The sequence below is a fragment of the Hyperolius riggenbachi genome, chromosome 1 (assembly GCF_040937935.1).
Source record: "Hyperolius riggenbachi isolate aHypRig1 chromosome 1, aHypRig1.pri, whole genome shotgun sequence".
NCBI classification, from domain to species: domain Eukaryota; kingdom Metazoa; phylum Chordata; class Amphibia; order Anura; family Hyperoliidae; genus Hyperolius; species Hyperolius riggenbachi.
In genome coordinates this window covers 472,314,995-472,334,829 of record NC_090646.1, presented here as the reverse complement: position 1 = coordinate 472,334,829, position 19,835 = coordinate 472,314,995, and the positions used below count along the sequence as shown (strand labels likewise).

Sequence of the window (19,835 nt, the reverse complement as noted above, 5' to 3'; positions counted from 1 at the left end):
TGACTCTGCTGTATCATTAGGGGCTATGATCAAGGGCTAGAGTAGTGCTGGGCAAACTACAGCCCGCATGAGCGGTTACACTGGCCCGCCCACAGGCAGCCGGATTCCTCTCCTTCCCTGTAAAATTAAAAGCGGGCAGCGAAACTCCCCTCACGGAAGTCCAGTGTTGCGTCTCCATGGCAACAGGAGATCACATGACGTGACGTTAGGAAACGCCAGCGTATTACGTGCTGGCAGCCAGCGTGTAATACGCTGACATGTTCTGACGTCACATCATGTGACGTTCTGTTGCCATGGAGATGTGGCGTGGGAATTCTGTGAGTGAGGCAAGTTTCAAATTCCCCGCGTGCAATTTTACAGGGAGAGAGGAGTGGAATTTTAAGGATGCGGCCCATGGTATGCACAATGCGGCCCGGGCCGCGTTAAATTACCCAGGCCTGGGCTAGAGCATCTGAAACATACCAGCTGTGTGATTGATGTGGATTTCTGGATACGTCCAGCAATAAAGCAGCCTTGGTTGACAAATGCGGACATCCTTTTTTCTGTCAGCTGTCATTAGCACGCAAACTGGAGGGCCACAACTAGAGAATTCCACTTAGCAGTCTTCTACCACCCACACAGTGTTCCTGATGAAGATCAGAGTTCCATTTAGACTCTGATCCTTGGTTGAGGTGATTTGAGCTATGCAAATGAGCTTGCATACAAATTACATGCAACTTGGGATTAAAAAAAAAACAAAAAAAACACAGTAGGACCCCAAGGACAATGAAAAGCATCTGGGACCTCAGGACGACATTCTAACCCACAGATTACCCCATCCTCCCCCCATTCAGATTCAGGGGTACTTTATAGAGATACGGAGTCATTGTTATACTAGCCTTCCAATTGGTACCATTACCCAAACTCAGAATGCAGAATTTTAAGTGTACCTGGCTGAAACAAGAAGCGTCTCAGGTTCCATACTTACCTGGGGCTGTCCGATGCAACATAGCCTATGCCTTATGCGCAGACACTAAAAAAGCATAGGTCAAGACAAACTACAGCGTTTTGAGCCATCTTGGCAAAAAGTCTAGCATATGTACAGTTGCTGCCGTGGTTTGCTTAAAGTGGACCTGAACTCTTGCACATGACAGAAGAAAAACAAAAAAATGCACCCTGTATGTATTTAGAGAGTTTGGCCTGTTTATGTCTAATCACAAATTGTAATTTGATCTCTTCCCTGGGTCACCTGCCAGCCACAGCAGAGATGGCAGATAAGCTCATTTGAAAGTACAGGATGTTAACAATATGTCTGCTTCCATGAAAGCAGGAAGTAGAAAAACTGCAGATTTATTTTAGTATCCATTGTAAGAAAGAAGTTTTTTGTTTAAAGGTTATCATGCTGTTGTTTATCTTTTAGAGCAGAGAGGACGTTCTGAGTTCAGGTCCGCATTAATAACTAATGGTGAATGAGACCGTTGTCCTTTTTGATCTCCATCATCATAGAACACCACTCATTTGTTTACTACACAGCTTCATAGCCTCAGAATTATTGCTTAAATCTATTGTATTCTATGTAGGCCCATCTCTTCATTTATATGAACACAGGGCAGGGTCTAATATCCCCTTGTATCATAATTAAATTTTGTTATGTAAACGTGCCATTATTAATTGTACCACACTGCAAAACTTGTTGAGCATGTTAAATACAAGCAAAAACATATGTGGATATCAGTAAGGACTGCACAAACCACATATAAAATGTTCTTATCTTGACTCCAATAGGAAATAATCCAATTGCAGAGTTACATTATGCATACACTTTGAATTTGTATCACCCCAAAATGATATTTCATGATCATATTGAGTGAAATGCTAGCCTCAGTACAAGTGTCTCCTGGTGAAATTTTGGATCCATTGCAAAGGAAAGAGCCATAAAAAAATGTTATTTCTTTTCCATTGTTGTCCCTGCAGATGGGCACCACTCACCCTGTTCATACAATTACCATTACTAAGCGAACATAAAAATGTATATACATGTTAACACAAATGTGAATAACAAAATTCTTAAGAAATGTAGTTACACTACATAGCCTTGGTAGCAAATTTAAATTTACACCATGAAAATCTGAGAATCCAGTATTTCAAGCATACTTACGAATTGGTATGTAGGTATTCAAACGTCAACTGTGCTCTATTTAAACTGCTGTAGTTTGTGAAGGCCATTTTCAATACAGCTGAAAGCAAAAAATAAAATAAAAACATGTATATTCTGCTTTTTAAAGCTATACAAGGTAAAGAGGACACAACATTGACATGGTTTTTATTTTCTTTAATGGTAATATTTGTTGCTCATGCACCTATACCAGAAACGAAAATGGTTTTAATCTATCCAGTATCAAAGTCTTTAATGCATAAGCTTCTCCAAGTGAACTTATGCACAGTATTCACTGTAGATGGGTTCTGGGTATCTGTAAATGGAAAAATTACCCACAAGTTGTGGGTCACAACATGTACACACTTCATTATTAAAAGTACTGTATACCGCCAAACCCAAGACTGTCCAAACCTCGATTAAAAACATTACCAAGGTCTGCCATCTACATTCGCTTGGCAAAGCTTATCTCTGTACAATCAGGTAAGTGCCCATGCCCCATTCAGTTACTCCAACAGCCAAGTCTGTGACTCGGACAGGCCGACGCAACCAACAGCTCACCTGCATGCGGGGAAACGTGTCCCTGTACTGGTCACCTCCCCGTATTGGCGCGAAAACAGGAAGTAATCGGTTTCCCAGGGTTTACACTTCAGGTGTGACCCGCTCATGTGCGCCAGAATGCGCCCTCCTAAATCCCCTCCATCCCCCACTCACCCCCTTCCATAGAAATCAGCTCTGCGTGCGGCTTCCGGCACACATTCCCGCCCCTTCCGCAGTGCGCCCAGCTCTTTAGTCACCGCCCCCACTCGTGGACGCGCATTGAGCTCAGCGCTGCGGGCTTCCCGGAAGAGGCAGGAGGAGTCGCTCAGGAAGTGGTTATGGAAGCTGTTTGCTCGGCGAGCTCTTGAGAGGGACGTGTCGTCGTTACTAACGCATCAGCTGTAGCCCGTGCTGTGTACCGGGGTGGGTTGGAGGGTGTAGAGCGCGAGTTGCGGGGTGGGGTGTAGCTGGGGATCAATGACCGCAATGCAATATTTTGGTTGGGCCGATCCCCGCAGTAGCAGCACTAGCCTGCTCTGTGTCCACTGCCAAGCCAATGAGAGAAGACGTACACAAGGCTCTGCCTGCTCTCCAGCCACAAGATCCTCCCACCGGCAAGCCCCGGACCTGGCTTACCTTACCCTAAGCAATGCTCTGCCTATGGACGCATGGTCCAGGAATAACGCTCGTACCGGTCCAGCGATGCCTTACATGCATATCACGCACATCGCCATCTACGAGGACGCACAACCCGCCCGTGTGACCTCCACATGCGGAAGTTCGTTGGCTGTGGGGAACGAGTCTGCTGTATGCCGGTGTAGTTACATTTTCCTGTGTTACACAGACCACGTAGACGGCGATCTGTTTCTTTTCAGGCCGGTGTGGTGTCAAGTTAGTATACTTTGCGTTATCTGGTCCAAGCTGGTAGGGTCAGTCGATAGGGTAGTGTGTGAAAATATTACTGTATACATCAGGGGTCCCCAAACGTTTTAGGTCGAGGGCCGGGTCAACATACTTCAGACTGCTGGGGGGGGGGGGGGGGTGCAGAGTATACATAAAATGATGTAGAAGTCTTACGGGCCAGACAGTGAAGCATACCCAGGTGACAGCCTGCAGTCCAATTGGACAGCATTGTCACCGACCTGATGTGGAATTTGATTTGAAATCAGCGAATGACTGCTTTCTGGCTTCCATGTGGATGGGTGGTGCCAGCACTGCTATTCCATATGCGGACCACCAATATTTAAAGATGTAGCTAACCGCATCTATAAGTAATACATTTTGTGTGTGGGGGCCGGTAAAAAAAAAGCCTCAAGGGAAGGGGCCACATTCGTCTCGCGGGCCTTAGTTTGAGGACCACTGGTATACGTTTTCTGGTTGTACTAAAAGCCCATATATGTGTTTCTGGTGTTCTAGTGGTCAGTAATGGGCTGCTGGGACTAGTGCCATCGACCAGGGTGTAGGAGGGCTCTGTGGGGCTTGTGTTACATTGGGGCATGTAGTGCCACAATACAGGGTGTTGGAGGGCTGGGGCTTGTATTGCACTAATAGGGGCTACCCTTTTCTCCCCAAGAGGCTTCCCTGGTGTTCTAGTAGTGCCCCATCCCTGTTGCTATGCCCCTCCTCATCACACCCGAATCTCCACGTGTCCTCTCCAACCAATATGCTAAAATCAACATGCCATGGAGGGATATGCAGTGATTTGTTGGAACAAAAACTGTGCATGTGCAGAAGGGTTGTGCACTTGCACAGAAGAGCTGGCATAACTCAGTGGGAGATGTTTTCGACACTGCACCGGAGCTGCTTCACAACGAGCATGCAGTGGAGTGGCCTGAGTTCTGTACATTTTGTTGCCATAACTGCAACACACACTGCAAAGTGTTGACCAGGGTGGAGTGATTGTTGCTCAGTGGACGGGCAGCAGCAGGACCACGTCATTATAATGTCGGGGAACATCAGTGCAGCTTTCCTTGGCATGATGGGGGCATGTGGCAGGTCTCCATGAGGCCTGCAACTGGCCTATTCTGGTTATGGGATCCATAGCAGCCTCTATTGCATTTCCTATCTTAGTGGGTGACAGTGTGACAAAGAGGCACTTGAGGGTCTGTGCTAGCAGACGTGCACCTGCCCGCCGTGTGTGAGTTGAAAGCACATGGCCTCTCTGGCTGCTGTTATTTTTGAGCTGAGTGTTGCTGGCCATTTGTGGGAGAATTGATGAGTGGTAATTGCTGCTTATGGACCCAAGAAACATTACTGCTGGTGTTCCAACATTAAGCATATCCATAGAAGAACACCGGGCAGATTGCTCTGTGTGGAGTTATTGTAGCAGCACAGCAAGAGAGACTGCGCTGCTATCTATTCTAGTACTATCCGGTCTCGGAGGTGCAGGTGCGCTTCCATGCTTTGGCAGGTATTTGCCAAACCTGTTGAAGGGTAATATTTAACACCCACTCACTTAATAATAATTATTATGGAATAGAACTGCTGGTTGTTTACCGATATACCGATAAAGTTACTTACGGGCTTATAATCTATTCATCTGAAATTTTGATGCTCGGTTTCACTTGATTTTGAAATGCACATCATATCCAAGCAGTAAACTCTCGATTCTCAATAGAATTGCACACCAAAACCACCGTAGAGCCCCCACCGCTTAAAGCCTGCCACAACCACCACCTAGACTGAGCGACAAAACTCTATAAACAGTAGTATACTTTGCTTTAGCCTTCTACACGGGGTTTGTGTAGTGACCTATGTCTTTATATATCGGAACCAGGGCTGTGGAGTCGGAACAATTTTGGGTACCTGGAGTCGGAGTTAGTCAGTGGTTTCATAAACTGAGTCAGGGAATTCTTGTACCAAATCCATAGCCCTGGTAAGTATTAGACTGAGGGGTCAGTCTGAGCCATTTTGGGTACCTGGTGTTGGAGTCGGTGGTTTCATAAACTGAGGAGTCGTGATGATTTTTTTGTACCGACTCCACAGCCCTGATCAGAAAGATTCATTGGTATTCACAAAATGTTCTTATGGCTTTTATTCACAGGCAACATATATGGGGCGTTTACCATTAAAAACAAACAAAAAACACAGAGAAGCTTTACTACATGTATCTGAAAGTTTGATGCAAATCAAATGTGGTATGCTAACAGCACCCTGGACTTATTTGCCAACATGATCTTTTATATACAGGTTCTTCTCTGAATCATACTCTTCAGAATTGATGAAAAGAGGTCTGTTAAGTTTTGCTACAGTCTAACACAGATAAAAATTCCACTTTGGATTTTATATATCTCAGGACCTTGGTGTTGTCTACAAGTGGCTATAGAATTAACGTGATTCGTTTGTGTGAAAAAAACGAAGAATGAATATCCATGTTAATTTGCAAATCTTCTGAAGGTTTAATTCTTCGACAAGGAATGATGAGTATTTGTTTATGCGGTAAAAAAAGATTTAATATAAAGTGTAGCTAAGTTATGGCCATCTGTGTGGTTGTAATTGTACAAATAAAAAAAATAATTTTGCTTTGTAGCCATTACTCAGAGGTGACAGTCTCTAATTATAACAGTGGTAGCCATATGCAATGCATGTTGGTTTGTTTGAAGCTTTGCCAAAGCTTTTGTTTTAAATTTGAGAAGTAAAAAAGTTACATTCAAGCTGTAAGGTATGCATGTTGGGTAACAGAGAGAGGTGTCACTTAGTTCAAGACCTGACCCTGATTTAGAGGCGAAGCCTTGAAATGTGTAGTGAATAAGCCGGCTGCACAGGGGAGCAGAAGACTCAGAGAATCTCTTCCCTCCGATCTGCACCAACTGTCTGTCCTGCCAATGGCTACAGTCAGACTGTTTACTGGAGTACGTTTCTGGTTATGTAAGCCATTACATGCTTATGTTTTATGCACACGTAAGTGCAATTTTAGCAGTTTGCCATTAACATAAGGTTATGCACACTGTGCTGACACCTCCATTTATGCCCTCTGCATTAAATGACTTTTCAAGGGTTTCAGAAAACAAGTCAAAATCTGAGGTGCAATGGGTGTCGGAGACAAGCTTGGAAATATAGTACCATGCAAAACTTTTAGGCATGGGTGAAAACGTGCTGTAAACAAAGAATGCTTTCAAAAATGGAAATGGTAATCCTTTATTTTCAACAATCAACAATGCAGTGAATGAACAAAAGAGAAATTTAAATCCAATATTTGGTGTGACCACCCTTTGCCTTCAAAACGGCATCAGTTCTTCAAGGTACTCTTGCACACAGTTTTTGAAGGAACTTGGCTGGTAGCTGGTTCCAAACTTCTTGGAGAATTAACCACAGATCTTTTGTGGATTTAGGCTTCCTCACATTCTTCCATTTCTTCATGTTATCCCAAACGCACTCAATGATGTTGAGATCAGGATTTTGTGAAGGACATACCATCACTTCCAGGACTTCTTTACACTGAAGATAGTTCTTTATGACTTTGGCTGTATGTTGTCCTGCTGCAGAATACATTTGGGGACAATTACAGGTCTTTCTAAAAAAATTAGCATATTGTGATAGTTCATTATTTTCTGTAATGTACTGATAAACATTAGACTTTCATATATTTTAGATTCATTACACACAACTGAAGTAGTTCAAGCCTTTTATTGTTTTAATATTGATGATTTTGGCATACAGCTCATGAAAACCCAAAATTCCTATCTCAAAAAATTAGCATATCATGAAAAGGTTCTCTAAACGAGCTATTAACCTAATCATCTGAATCAACTAATTAACTCAACACCTGCAAAAGATTCCTGAGGCTTTTAAAAACTCCCAGCCTGGTTCATTACTCAAAACCGCAATCATGGGTAAGACTGCCGACCTGACTGCTGTCTAGAAGGCCATCATTGACACCATCAAGCAAGAGGGTAAGACACAGAAATTTCCGAATGAATAGGCTGTTCCCAGAGTGCTGTATCAAGGTACCTCAGTGGGAAGGAAAAAGTGTGGCAGAAAACGCTGCACAACGAGAAGAGGTGACCGGACCCTGAGGAAGTTTGTGGAGAAGGACTGATTCCAGACCTTGGGGGACCTGCGGAAGCAGTGGACTGAGTCTGGAGTAGAAACATCCGGAGCCACAGTGCACAGGCATGTGCAGGAAATGGGCTACAGGTGCCGCATTCCCCAGGTCAAGCCACTTTTGAACCAGAAACAGCGGCAGAAGTGCCTGACCTGGGCTACAGAAAAGCAGCACTGGACTGTTGCACAGTGGTCCAAAGTACTTTTTTCGTATGAAAGAAACTTTTGCATGTCATTCGGAAATCAAGGTGCCAGAGTCTGGAGGAAGACTGGGGAGAGGGAAATGCCTGAAGTCCAGTGTCAAGTACCCACAGTCAGTGATGGTCTGGGGTGCCATGTCAGCTGCTGGTGTTGGTCCACTGTGTTTTATCAAGGGCAGGGTCAATGCAGCTAGCTATCAGGAGATTTTGGAGCACTGCATGCTTCCATCTGCTGAAAAGCTTTATGGAGATGAAGATTTCATTTTTCAGCACAAGCTGGCACCTGCTCACAGTGCCAAAACCACTGGTAAATGGTTTACTGATCATGGTATTACTGTGCTCAATTGGCCTGCCAACTCTCCTGACCTGAACCCCATGGAGAATCTGTGGGATATTGTGAAGAGAAAGTTGAGACGCAAGACCCAACACTCTGGATGAGCTTAAGGCTGCTATCGAAGCATCCTGGGCCTCCATAACACCTGAGCAGTGCCACAGGCTGATTGCCTCCATGCCACGCCGCATTGAAGCAGTAATTTCTGCAAAAGGATTCCCGACCAAGTATTGAGTGCATAACTGAACATAATTATTTGATGGTTGACTTTTTTTTTGTTTTAAAAACACTTTTCTTTTATTGGTCGGATGAAATATGCTAATTTTTTGATAGGAATTTTGGGTTTTCATGAGCTGTATGCCAAAATCATCAATATTAAAACAATAAAAGGCTTGAACTACTTCAGTTGTGTGTAATGAATCTAAAATATACGAAAGTCTAATGTTTATCAGTACATTACAGAAAAAAATGAACTTTATCACAATATGCTAATTTTTTGAGAAGGACCTGTATACGCCTCCCTGATGGTATTGCATGATGGATACGTATCTGCCTGTATTTCTCAGCGTTAAAGAGAATCTGTATTGTTAAAATCGCACAAAAGTAAACATACCAGTGCGTTAAGGGACATCTCCTATTACCCTCTGTCACAATTTCGCCGCTCCCCGCCGCATTAAAAGTGGTTAAAAACAGTTTTTAAAAAGTTTGTTTATAAACAAACAAAATGGCCACCAAAACAGGAAGTAGGTTGATGTACAGTATGTCCACACATAGAAAATACATCCATACACAAGCAGGCTGTATACAGCATTCCTTTTGAATCTCAAGAGATCATTTGTGTGTTTCTTTCCCCCCTGAGGGGGGAGTGCATAGCAGAACCACAACACTGAAGAACTTGGCAGCCTTCCAGACACAGGCTGACAAGTCTGACAAGGGAAAGATACATTGATTTATTACAGAGACTGTGTAGTACAAAGTGCTGCAGTAAGCCAGAACACATTAGAATAGCTTTTGGAACTTGTAGGATGATAAAAAACAGGATGCAATTTTTGTTACGGAGTCTCTTTAAGAACACCGTTAATTCTGACCAAATTTCCAACTCTATATTTGCAGAAATCCAGCAACAAACATTCAAGGAATATGTATCCCACTATTGCACAAGACTGGGGAACCGTGGAGGAAAAAGTCAATTTAATACTGTTAATAGAGCAAATAAATAATAATCTTAAAACATGTTTCATGCATGCACCATGCCAACGAAATAATGAAAATAATACAAAGAATGAGAAATACCTAATCACAAAACTAGAAAAAGACAGAAGCACAACTAGTACAACAAACAAGGTTATTGGAATATTAAAAATGTCATACCACATTCATGTCCTGACTGAGGCTGCAGTCCTCCAATGTACCCACACTCACTGATACTAATGTGCACATGAACTGGTTAAATGTAGATGGCAGGGGGACATGATGGCAGCAGGTCCCAGTGCAAGTTCCAAAAAGCTGTAAGCAACAGATCGCAGCTGTGAAGCAGAGCATGGAAAGTCTGCATGCAAGATTAGTGGCAGTTGAAATACTTAGCAATGATTGGTATGTTGATGAAGCCAAGCATAGCACATAAAAATAAATCCAAATTTCAAGCAGCTTCAAAAGCAGTAATGACATCCAGAAAACTGTCCCAGCATTCCTCCATGTATTCCATAATCCCACTCGCAGATTGGAAGGTGAGGAAAGCAGCTAAAGTGGCACCAGACTCCACAAGACCCAATTGCAGTCCATCAGGAGCTTGTCAAAAGAAAGCATACTGTTCCGTTCACTAGAGAGCATTCAACTCCACATAGATCACATAAGCTCTGCATAAAGTTCTTGCACATCAGATGATTGTAGTAACCAAAATATCTATAGTTACCAGTCCTTAGGAGTTTGTGGTACAGGTCATGGATGAAGTGATGGATGTGACACAGGGCGCCAGGTACTACTCACGACATGTTTCGCCGACACCTCTGTCAGCCTCTTCAGGTGATGGTGCCAAAAAGGCAGGTTTCTCTGCGTGAAACGCCAGAGCCTCCATAAACCATTAATGTGCGCCGCCCACTTGTCCTCTCCGCCCATGCAGCCATCAGCTGAGAGGACGAGTGGGCGGCACACATTAGTGGTTTATGGAGGCTCTGGCGTTACACTCAGAGAAACCTGCCTTTTTGGCACCATCACCTGAAGAGGCTGACAGAGGTGTCGGCGAAACATGTCGTGAGTAGTACCTGGCGCCCTGTGTCACATCCATCACTTCATCCATGACCTGTACCACAAACTCCTAAGGACTGGTAACTATAGATATTTTGGTTGATCCACTACAATCATCTGATGTGCAAGAACTTTATGCAGAGCTTATGTGATCTATGTGGAGTTGAATGCTCTCTAGTGAACGGCACAGTATGCTTTCTTGACACAAGCTCCGGATGGACTGCAATTGGGTCTTGTGGAGTCTGGTGCCACTTTAGCTGCTTTCCTCACCTTCCAATATGCGAGTGGAATTATGGAATACGTGGAGGAATGCTGGGACAGTTTTTCTGGATGTCATTACTGCTTTTGAAGCTGCTTGAAATTTGGATTTATTTTTATGTGCTATGCTTGGCTTCATCAACATACCATTTATTGCTAAGTATTTCAACTGCCACTAATCTTGCATGCAGACTTTCCATGCTCTGCTTCACTGCTGCTATCTGTTGCTTACAGCTTTTTGGAACTTGCACTGGGACCTGCTGCCATCATATGTCCCCCTGCAATCTACATTTAACCAGTTCATGTGCGCATTAGTATCAGTGACTTTAGGTACATTGGAGGACTGCAGCCTCCGTCAGGTCATGAATAGTGTGGTATGACATTTTTAATATTCCAATATCCTTGTTTGTTGTACTAGTTATGCTTCTGTCTTTTTTTTCTAGTTTTGTGATTAGGTGTTTATGATTAATAAAGAATCGGAGTTTTTTGTATGCACCCAGGAGCCAATTCTCATTCTTTGTATTATTTTAAAACATTCAAGGAACCTCCACCATGCTTCACTTTTGCCTGCAGACACTCATTATTGTACCGCTCTCCAGCCCTTCAATGCACGGACTGCATTCTGCTTCAGCCAAATGTTTCAAATTTTGACTCATCAGTGGGGCTGTGGAGTCGGAGCAATTTTGGGTACCCGGAGTTGGAGTCGTTGATTTCATCAACTGAGGAGTCAGATGATTTTGCACAAAATCCACAGCCCTGGTAAGTATTAGACGTCGGAGCCATTTTGGGTACCCAGAGTCGGAGTTGGGAGTCAGTGGTTTCATAAACTGAGGAGTTGGAGTCAGAAGATTTTTGTACCGACTCCACAGCCCTGCTCAACAGGCACCCAATGCCATTTTTTGCACCCCAGTTCCTATGTTTTCGGGCATATTTAAGCCGGTTGGCCTTGTTTCCACGTCGGAGGTATGGCTCTTTGGCTGCAACTCTTCCATAAAGACCACTTCTGGACAGACTTCTCTGGACAGCAGATTTACTTAGGTTACACTGGTTTCTGACATTTTGGAGCTGATGGCACTGCTAGACGACAGTGACGATTTCAAAGTGTAATAAGCTTCGACGTATCTTTCATGTGCTGCACTGCATTTGCGCTCTAATACTAGTCTAATCCAAGACCAGCAATTGCAATTCGTGTTGCTTTTGGGATGCGCAAAGCATTAGTGATGTGATTTTTCAGATCGGATCACAGCTAGCGGAAAGGGGTCCGAAATTGTGTAGGACTAGTATGTACAATATTGCTTTCTTTGTCAGGCCACAAATATAATGGCCACTCCATATGATTAGGAAGAGGGATTCAGCATGTTTTCATTTAGCACAGAGGCTACACTGAAATTATTCAAATTGTGCTAGAAAATAAGTTTCTGAGGATGCAGTGTTCAAGCTCCCATAAACTCTTTCTGATCCAAGCAGTTATGTCAGATCCTGTCCAAGATTCCCTGGTGAAAATCATAAGCCATATAAGGCTAGGTTCACACTATACCTGCTTATGGACCATTTTCTGCATTTGTACATGTTGAAGAGACCTATGTTAATTATAGGATTTGTTCTGATATTTGTCACCTCCTGCGTGACTTTTCTGGACACTGCACCAAAAACAGACCTCATGCGCTCTATAACATGTCCGTTACAACAAATACCAATGGATGTATGAAGTCAGTGGATGGGCACAGCAGATCATACTCCAGATTCGCTGTGCCCATCAGCATTGTTGATGCAATTTTTTTTTTTTTTTTGTGCACCCAGTCTAATGCTGGCCATACACTAGGCCGTTTTACCTGTCTATATACAGCACATTGGATCACTGATCAAATCTGCTAGAAATCGCAAATGTCGCCCGTTCGATTTGTCTGAAATTGGTTGTTCGGGCTGAAATTTTGCTAGATTGGCAGCAGGTTGGGAGTGCATAGCTATCAGCGTTTAATATGACGACTGCCAACGTGGAGTGTAATCTCCCCTGTCTCACTGGGGCGTCTTCTCCTGGGTTTCGATGGTTTAACTTCATGCCGCAAGTCTTCTCCTCCCTGTGTCCCTTTTCTCTTCTTGGTCATGTTACAGAAGTTGAAGTTCAAACTCTAGAAGTTCCGCAGCATACATGCTGGACCTCCTAGTGTTTAGCTTGTGTCACATGACAGGAGGAGACCCACGGCATGAAATTAAAGGACAACTGTAATGAGAGGGATATGGAGGCTGCCATAATTACTTCCTTTTAAGCAATACCAGTTGCCTGGCAGCCCTGCTGATCCTCTTCCTCTAATACTTTAGAGACACTAAAGCAGAAAAAAATTATTTGTACCATATATGTAGTACAGCTAAGAAATAAAGCATTAGGCGGAGAGATGTAAGTCCAATATTGTTTCCAGTACAAGAGGAGTTAATAAACTCCAGTTATCTATGCAAAAGAGCCATTGAGCTCCACGACTTTCAAAGTTGCAGAGAGCTCTGTCTTCTGAAGCTTGTTATCTCAACTGTCAGTCATTGTATTTTTCTTTTTCACTGCAGGGAAGTTCACTAGCCTGCTCTGTAAAATCATTTAGAATGCTAAGTAGTGTGTAAACTGCAAATATTCGAGAATAATGCAATGTTATAAAAAAAATAAACGAACTGAAAATAAAAATGAGAATATTTTCTTTGCTACTAATGTTCTAGTTATTATCAGTACTACACAACCAATTCATTATATACATTTTTTTCCGCTTCATTGTCTCTTTAAGCCGTAGACCCTGAACAAGCATGTAGACACTACTGCACCCAAATAGATCAGCAGGACAGCGAGGCAACTGGTATTGTTTAAAAGGAAATAAATATGGCAGCCTCCATATTCTCACTTCAGTTGTCCTTTAAACCACTGAACCCTAGGACACACGCCAGCGGAACAGGTGAGAGCACTGCTGGCGACTGGGAGTCTAGTCTAGATCTAAATCTAGTTTCCACACCTACCCAACTGGATGACAGCGATAAATTACGGCATTATTCCCCTCCTTGCCCTGCCTGCCTTCCTGCCATTTTTTTTCCTCTTTTCTAAGGAATTTAGATTCTTTAACATTGAACTTCAATCGCTCCAAAATGGCTAAAAAAATGCTGCATGTACAACGTTTTTCATGAAAAGTAATTTTGTTGTGTTATACAATGCAATAAAGTGCTTGAATCTTTGCAATTCCAGCTAATCACGATGGCTAAAGTAAGAACACTTTACATTTCGGTAGTGATTTCAAAAACACTAGCGATTGAAGCGCTGCTGAAATAGCTAGTAAAACGCTCCAGTCTGAATGCATCCTAAATTATGCATTTTAGGATTATTTGCATCTCATTATCCATAATCAACAACTGTCGTAGCTGGCAAAACTTATGTTTGTGTGTGTATGTGTCTTTTGGATTAAGTGCCATACATAAACATTAGACTGGTGTTGTACACCTCTATTCTGGCAGCTCTGTCCAGATAATTGGTATGTGTTGGTAGGAAACATACATTTCAGAAGATGGCAATCGATTGTGCGTTCAAACAATGGTTCGTGGCCATATACATAATTCTGGTTTCTTTGTTTTGAGCTTTTGCTAATGATCGCATCTGTATACCATCATTGTCTTCTAATATGCTATATTGGCTTCATTTGTCACATTAAAACCACTCAGGAGAACCCCCTGGTCCTGGAGAATTATGCCCAAAGGAAATGATCTAGTCCAGATAATTAGTCCTCTTTCTATTCTGCATCTCACTCATCTTTCTTTTTTATTTCCATTAATTTACTTTATTTTCACTTAAAGAGACTCAGCCAGAGGCAATAATACATTTATACATACCTGGGGCTTCCTCCAGCCCCATCCACATGGATTGCTTCCATGCAGCTGTCTCTATCGCCGGGACCGGGTCCCGTCACTTCGGCCAGTCAGAGCCAGTTGATGCAAGTGCATTGCGCTCCCTCCATACTGTGCAGCGAAGAGCCAGAGGGAGGCGCTGTGCATGCGTACGACTTGCCGCGTCTGGTGGAAGTAACGGCACCGGTGGAGTAGGCGTAGGAGCGATCTGTGTGGATGGGGCTGGAGGAAGCCCCAAGTATGTATAAATCTTGTATTATTCAGCTCTGAGTCCCTTTAAAACCTATACCGTAATATAGAAATTTTCTTTAAAGAGAACCCGAGGTGGGGTTCTGACAATACTAGCCGCATACAGAGGCTGTGTCTGCCTATACTGCCCAGCCTCTGTTGCTATCCAGATCCCCCCCCCCCCCCTGCTCTCTGCTACGCCCCATAAATCACAGCCACGCTGTGCGGGCTGTGTTTACCTATGTACTGTCAGTCTCGGCTGCTCCCCCTCCTCCTGCACAGCTCCGGTCCCCACCTGCATCCCTTCCCACCAATCAGCGGGGATGGAAGGGACGCAGGCGGGGACCGGAGCTATGCAGGAGGCGGAGGGAGCAGCAGACTGAAAGTACAGAGGTAAACACAGCCCGCTGCGTGTCGACAGCGCGGCTGTAATTTATGGGGGATAGCAGAGCGCAAGGGGGGGGGGGCTTAGGGGTGATCTGGATAGCAACAGAGGCTGGGCAGTATAGGCAGACCGAGCCTCTGTATGCGGATAGCATTGTCAGAACCCCACCTCGGGTTCTCTTTAAGGTCTTTCTCTTTAGCCGACTTCTAGACTCCCCTAACAGGCACAACAGCAGAAGAAGCAAGACTTGCTTTACTACTTCAATAGTGTTGTGCTGCTTCACAGTGTTAAAACAAGGTGTGAACAAGGTCCATTAAAACTCACTCCCAAGATCTGTTCAAAATGAGAAATATTGGCTGTCATGCTTTCTACAATGGAAATCAATATTTTTTTTTTTCAGGAAGTTCATCCAAGTCTGTTCCCATAAATTTGTGGCACTTGTAGGTAGTTTTGCTTCTGTTCAGTGTATCCCAAACCAGCTTGATAGGGTTTGTCTATTCTTTTTCCACCCTCAAGGTCATTCTGACATAGCTTGAAGTTTGAGCCCCTCTAAGAAACAGTTGGTGACATGGCTATGAACTTTGTAAAGTACTGCAGAAGATGTAAGTGCTATGTAAATACTAAATAACACCAGAGGTTATTGCATGGCGCTGCAGCATTCTGTGGTAGCCATTTTGATGCAGGGACAAGTCACTGACAATGGATCCAATAAAACTGCTCCAGATCATCACAATTCCTCTTCCTTGTTTGACAGTTGAAGAACCATCCTTTCATCTACTTGATGGCGTACAAAAATCCTGCATGATGACCTGGGGATATTAAATTTTGATTCATCTGTCCATAATGCTATCTTCTTGTAACAAATCATTGGTGGTGGTAGCAAGCATTTTTTCTTATTCTGAAATCTTGGCAATGGCTTTCTTGATTCAAGTAAACATGTTAAACTTGCATCTTAACCCTCCTGGCGGTCTATCAAAAACCGCCAGGGGGCAGCGCAGCCGTTTTTGAATTTATTTTTTTTAAAAATCATATAGCGAGCCTAGGGCTCGCTACATGATAGCCGCTGTGCAGCGGCATCCCCCTACCCTCTTCGATCGGCGATCAGGAAATCCCGTTCAAAGACGGTGGCGACGGGGCGGGATGACGTCATTTACGTAATCGGGAGTCCCGATCCACCCCTCAGCGCTGCCTGGCGCTGATAGGCCAGGCTGCGCAAGGGGTCTAGGGGGGGGGGGGCCTCTGCGGCGATCGATGTGCTCATGCAGCTAGCACGTGCAGCAAAAAAAAAAATTGCGCAAATCGGCCCAGCAGGGCCTGAGAAAACCTGCGCGGCTTACCCCAAACTACGTTCGGGGTTACCGCCAGGAAGGTTAAAGTTTTCTCTTTTTTAGTTGAAACTGAGACTTGCTTACTATGACCACTGTAAAGCTGTGGTCCCCTAAGCCACCTATCACCCAAGCTGTTGACACTCAGAAACTTGTCTTCTAGTGCTGCTGTGGCTTTGGGTCTGCTAGACCTCTTGCTGTCAGAGGTTCTCTGTGTCTTAGTGCCTTTTGATGGTGAAGGAATTTGTACTCGCTGACACTGATTTTCTTCACAATTTTCCTGTAGGAAAGACCTACACCTTTAATTGTTTTGATGGTCTGTCTCTGATCTATTGTTTGCCCCTTTTCTCACCATCTATTTTTTATAGTAACACACTACTTTCTGCAATACAATAGTGTTCAAATAATGCTTATGAGGATTTGGTACCCCAGTGTATTTTATAAAGACAATAATGAGGAAAAGTTGGGACACCTGCAGAAATTGGTCATACCTTAAGGGCCTGTTTCCACTTGTGCCGCACGTGGCTGCGAGGCTGCGGAGGCACTTCCTGGTTTGCAGGCACCCAGACAAAACCCATCAGCCATGCCATGCACGGCTATGGGATCCGCAGCCTCCTCCACGGAAACGGATGGCAATGTCAGCCGAATCTCTAGCGGAAGCGATTTGGCTGATGGCGCCATGTTTCCTATGGCAGAGTTTCCCCTTGCGATTTGCCTGTGGGAAAACTGCGGCTTCGGTGCGGAAACCGCGCAAGTGGAAACTGGCCATAAGCACCTTCAAGGCTTGATCAACCTCCACTGCTGCAGATCAGCTTCAACATGTTAACCAATTTTTTTGTTCCCTACAAAAGGCCATTTTGTATAATTATAAAATGTACCTTATTTTCCCGTTTTGGGTAACCTTAACTTTTTTTTTGTCTGGAAGTTCACCTACCTTTAAACCATTTCAAGCTATTTGTTGGATTTGAATTGCTTTAATTTTGGTTAAAAAGTGCTTGAATTTCAGGTAAAAACTGGAAAAATAGGGTTGTTTTAAAATATTGACCAGTAGTGGATGAACACACTTAAAAAAAAAAAAAAAACACATCATGCATCTACTCATCAGTCTTTCTCCTCTGCCTCATCCTGTTTGTCCACTGTGATTGATGGGATTCTCCATCATCCATTTTAAAAATGGCAATGATCCCATATTGGCATCCGGGTCTGCCCATAGTTAAACTGTAATACAGTAGAATCTCATTATAGTACACTCTGATATAGTAAATGTCTGGATGTAGTAAACTCAGTCCTCAGGTCCCAGCAAATGCGTTTGTATAAATATACAATGTATGACCAATTCTGATATAGTAAACTTATGATACAGTAAACTACTTTCCTGCTCCCTTGGCGTTTACTATAAAGGGATTCTACTGTATCGCCTACTTGAGCCATAGGGAAACATGGACATTACCTTGCGCATCAGTTGTCCTTTCAGTTATAACTGACAGCAACTGATATATAACTGACAGCAAATGATATATTTCAGTCAAAATATTGTCATAACTGGAAGGAATCCTTGTAAGAAGAAAAATATTGAGCTTCTGATGGGAAAATATGGAGACCAAGACGCAAGGGGGGAACGCACAGCTGTTCCCACACCTCTCACAGCCAGCAAGCGCTGCCGGAGGATCCAGGTCGCTGCACAGAGGTGGGTCACAGCTGGTCCTCCTCTGCTGCCCCCAGCCTCTCACTGCACGTGGGAGAAGCCATGGCAGGCCTCATCCACCAGGGCCTGAGGATCCTTTTCAAGGCCTGAGGATCCTTCTTGTCCACATGGCAGCCCTGGATCCCCTTGGGCCCTGGAGAGCTTGGTTCTCTCTTCTACAGTCCTGGCTCTGTGGGTTTCAGCTGCCAGGAGCACGGGGTCCACTTTGCCTGCAACCACCATCCATACGGATTTTTGGCACATTTCCCCATCGAGGGATCCTTCACTGCCGCTGCCTCGGGAGATCCCTGCACACCAATTGGACTGATTGTCGGACCCAGGGGTGTTCTTTTTTAACCACCTTAGCGGTATGGACGAGCTCAGCTCGTCCATTACCGCCAGAGGGTGCCGCTCAGGCCCTGCTGGGCCGATTTACCTGAAATAAAGAGCAGCACACGCAGCCGGCACTTTGCCAGCCGCGTGTGCTGCCCGATCGCCGCCGCTCTGCGGCGATCCGCCGCGAGCAGCGGCGAAAGAGGGTCCCCCCAGCCGCCTGAGCCCTGCGCAGCCGGAACAAATAGTTCCGGCCAGCGCTAAGGGCTGGATCGGAGGCGGCAGACGTCAGGACGTCGGCTGACGTCCATGACGTCACTCCGCTCGTCGCTATGGCGACGATCTAAGCAAAACAAGGAAGGCCGCTCATTGCGGCCTTCCTTGTTTATTCCGGGCGCCGGAGGCGATCAGAAGAACGCCTCCGGAGCGCCATCTAGTGGGCTTTCATGCAGCCAACTTTCAGTTGGCTGCATGAAATATTTTTTTTTTTATTTAAAAAAAACCCTCATGCAGCTGCCCTGGCGATCTTAATAGAACGCCAGGGTGGTTAATCTGCAGCCCCATAAGGTCCCTGCCTCTGTCTCTCTCTCCTTGCCTTGGTTCTTCTCTTGCTATCCTTTCTCTCTTTCTCTATCCACTCCTTTCCAGGACACACTGCGGGGCATCTGGAGCTGTTGTGGAGCGAGCGAGCGCCGTCAGTAGTTGGCAGGCTGCTCACCTCACACAGCACTCCAGTTTTCCCCACGCGTCCTTCACTACAGTATGGGCTATATGTGTATTTAGGTATTTGCTTACTTGTACCACTGTACCTAATTGTATGTGTTGAATTGCATGCACGTGTTGTACCATCTCCGACCCTGTATGAGCCAAAAATAATTCCAGGTACAACCCCCGTTGTACTTGGCGAAATAAATGATTCTGATTCTGAAAATGGCCCTAAAGGCTTTCATTTCTAACAAGATTCTGTTAGAAATGGAAGGAATCATTGTTAAAAGAAAATGGTGAGCTTTGGAGAGGAACTGACAGCAAGTTAAGTATATAATATTTATTTGCAGGTGCATCATGTATTTATTTTAATTTTACTTGGTTAAGGTTCATTTTAAGGTGGTCATTAATGATGCAATCCCACGAACGATCGATTGTTTGTTTGTTTCTGCTTGGTTGTGCCCACTAATGGCTGAAAACATGCTAACAATTCAAACCGAATAATGGATAACCCATCAATCTGATCAGATTGGTCAGCAGGTTATCGTTAGTCAT

At 44.3% G+C, this 19,835-nt stretch overlaps 1 protein-coding gene across 1 annotated transcript in view; it reads right to left on the bottom strand.

Annotated features, from left to right (window-relative positions):
- MORC2 (MORC family CW-type zinc finger 2) overlaps positions 1-2,644 on the bottom strand; it is a 93,438-nt gene extending 90,794 nt beyond the window's left edge. Inside the window, 2 exon segments of the mRNA XM_068241008.1 lie at positions 2,138-2,216; positions 2,567-2,644. Of these exon segments, the coding sequence (XP_068097109.1) occupies positions 2,138-2,216; positions 2,567-2,579 (92 nt within the window). The 5' untranslated portion in view covers positions 2,580-2,644.
- Between the last annotated feature and the right edge of the window lie 17,191 nt (positions 2,645-19,835).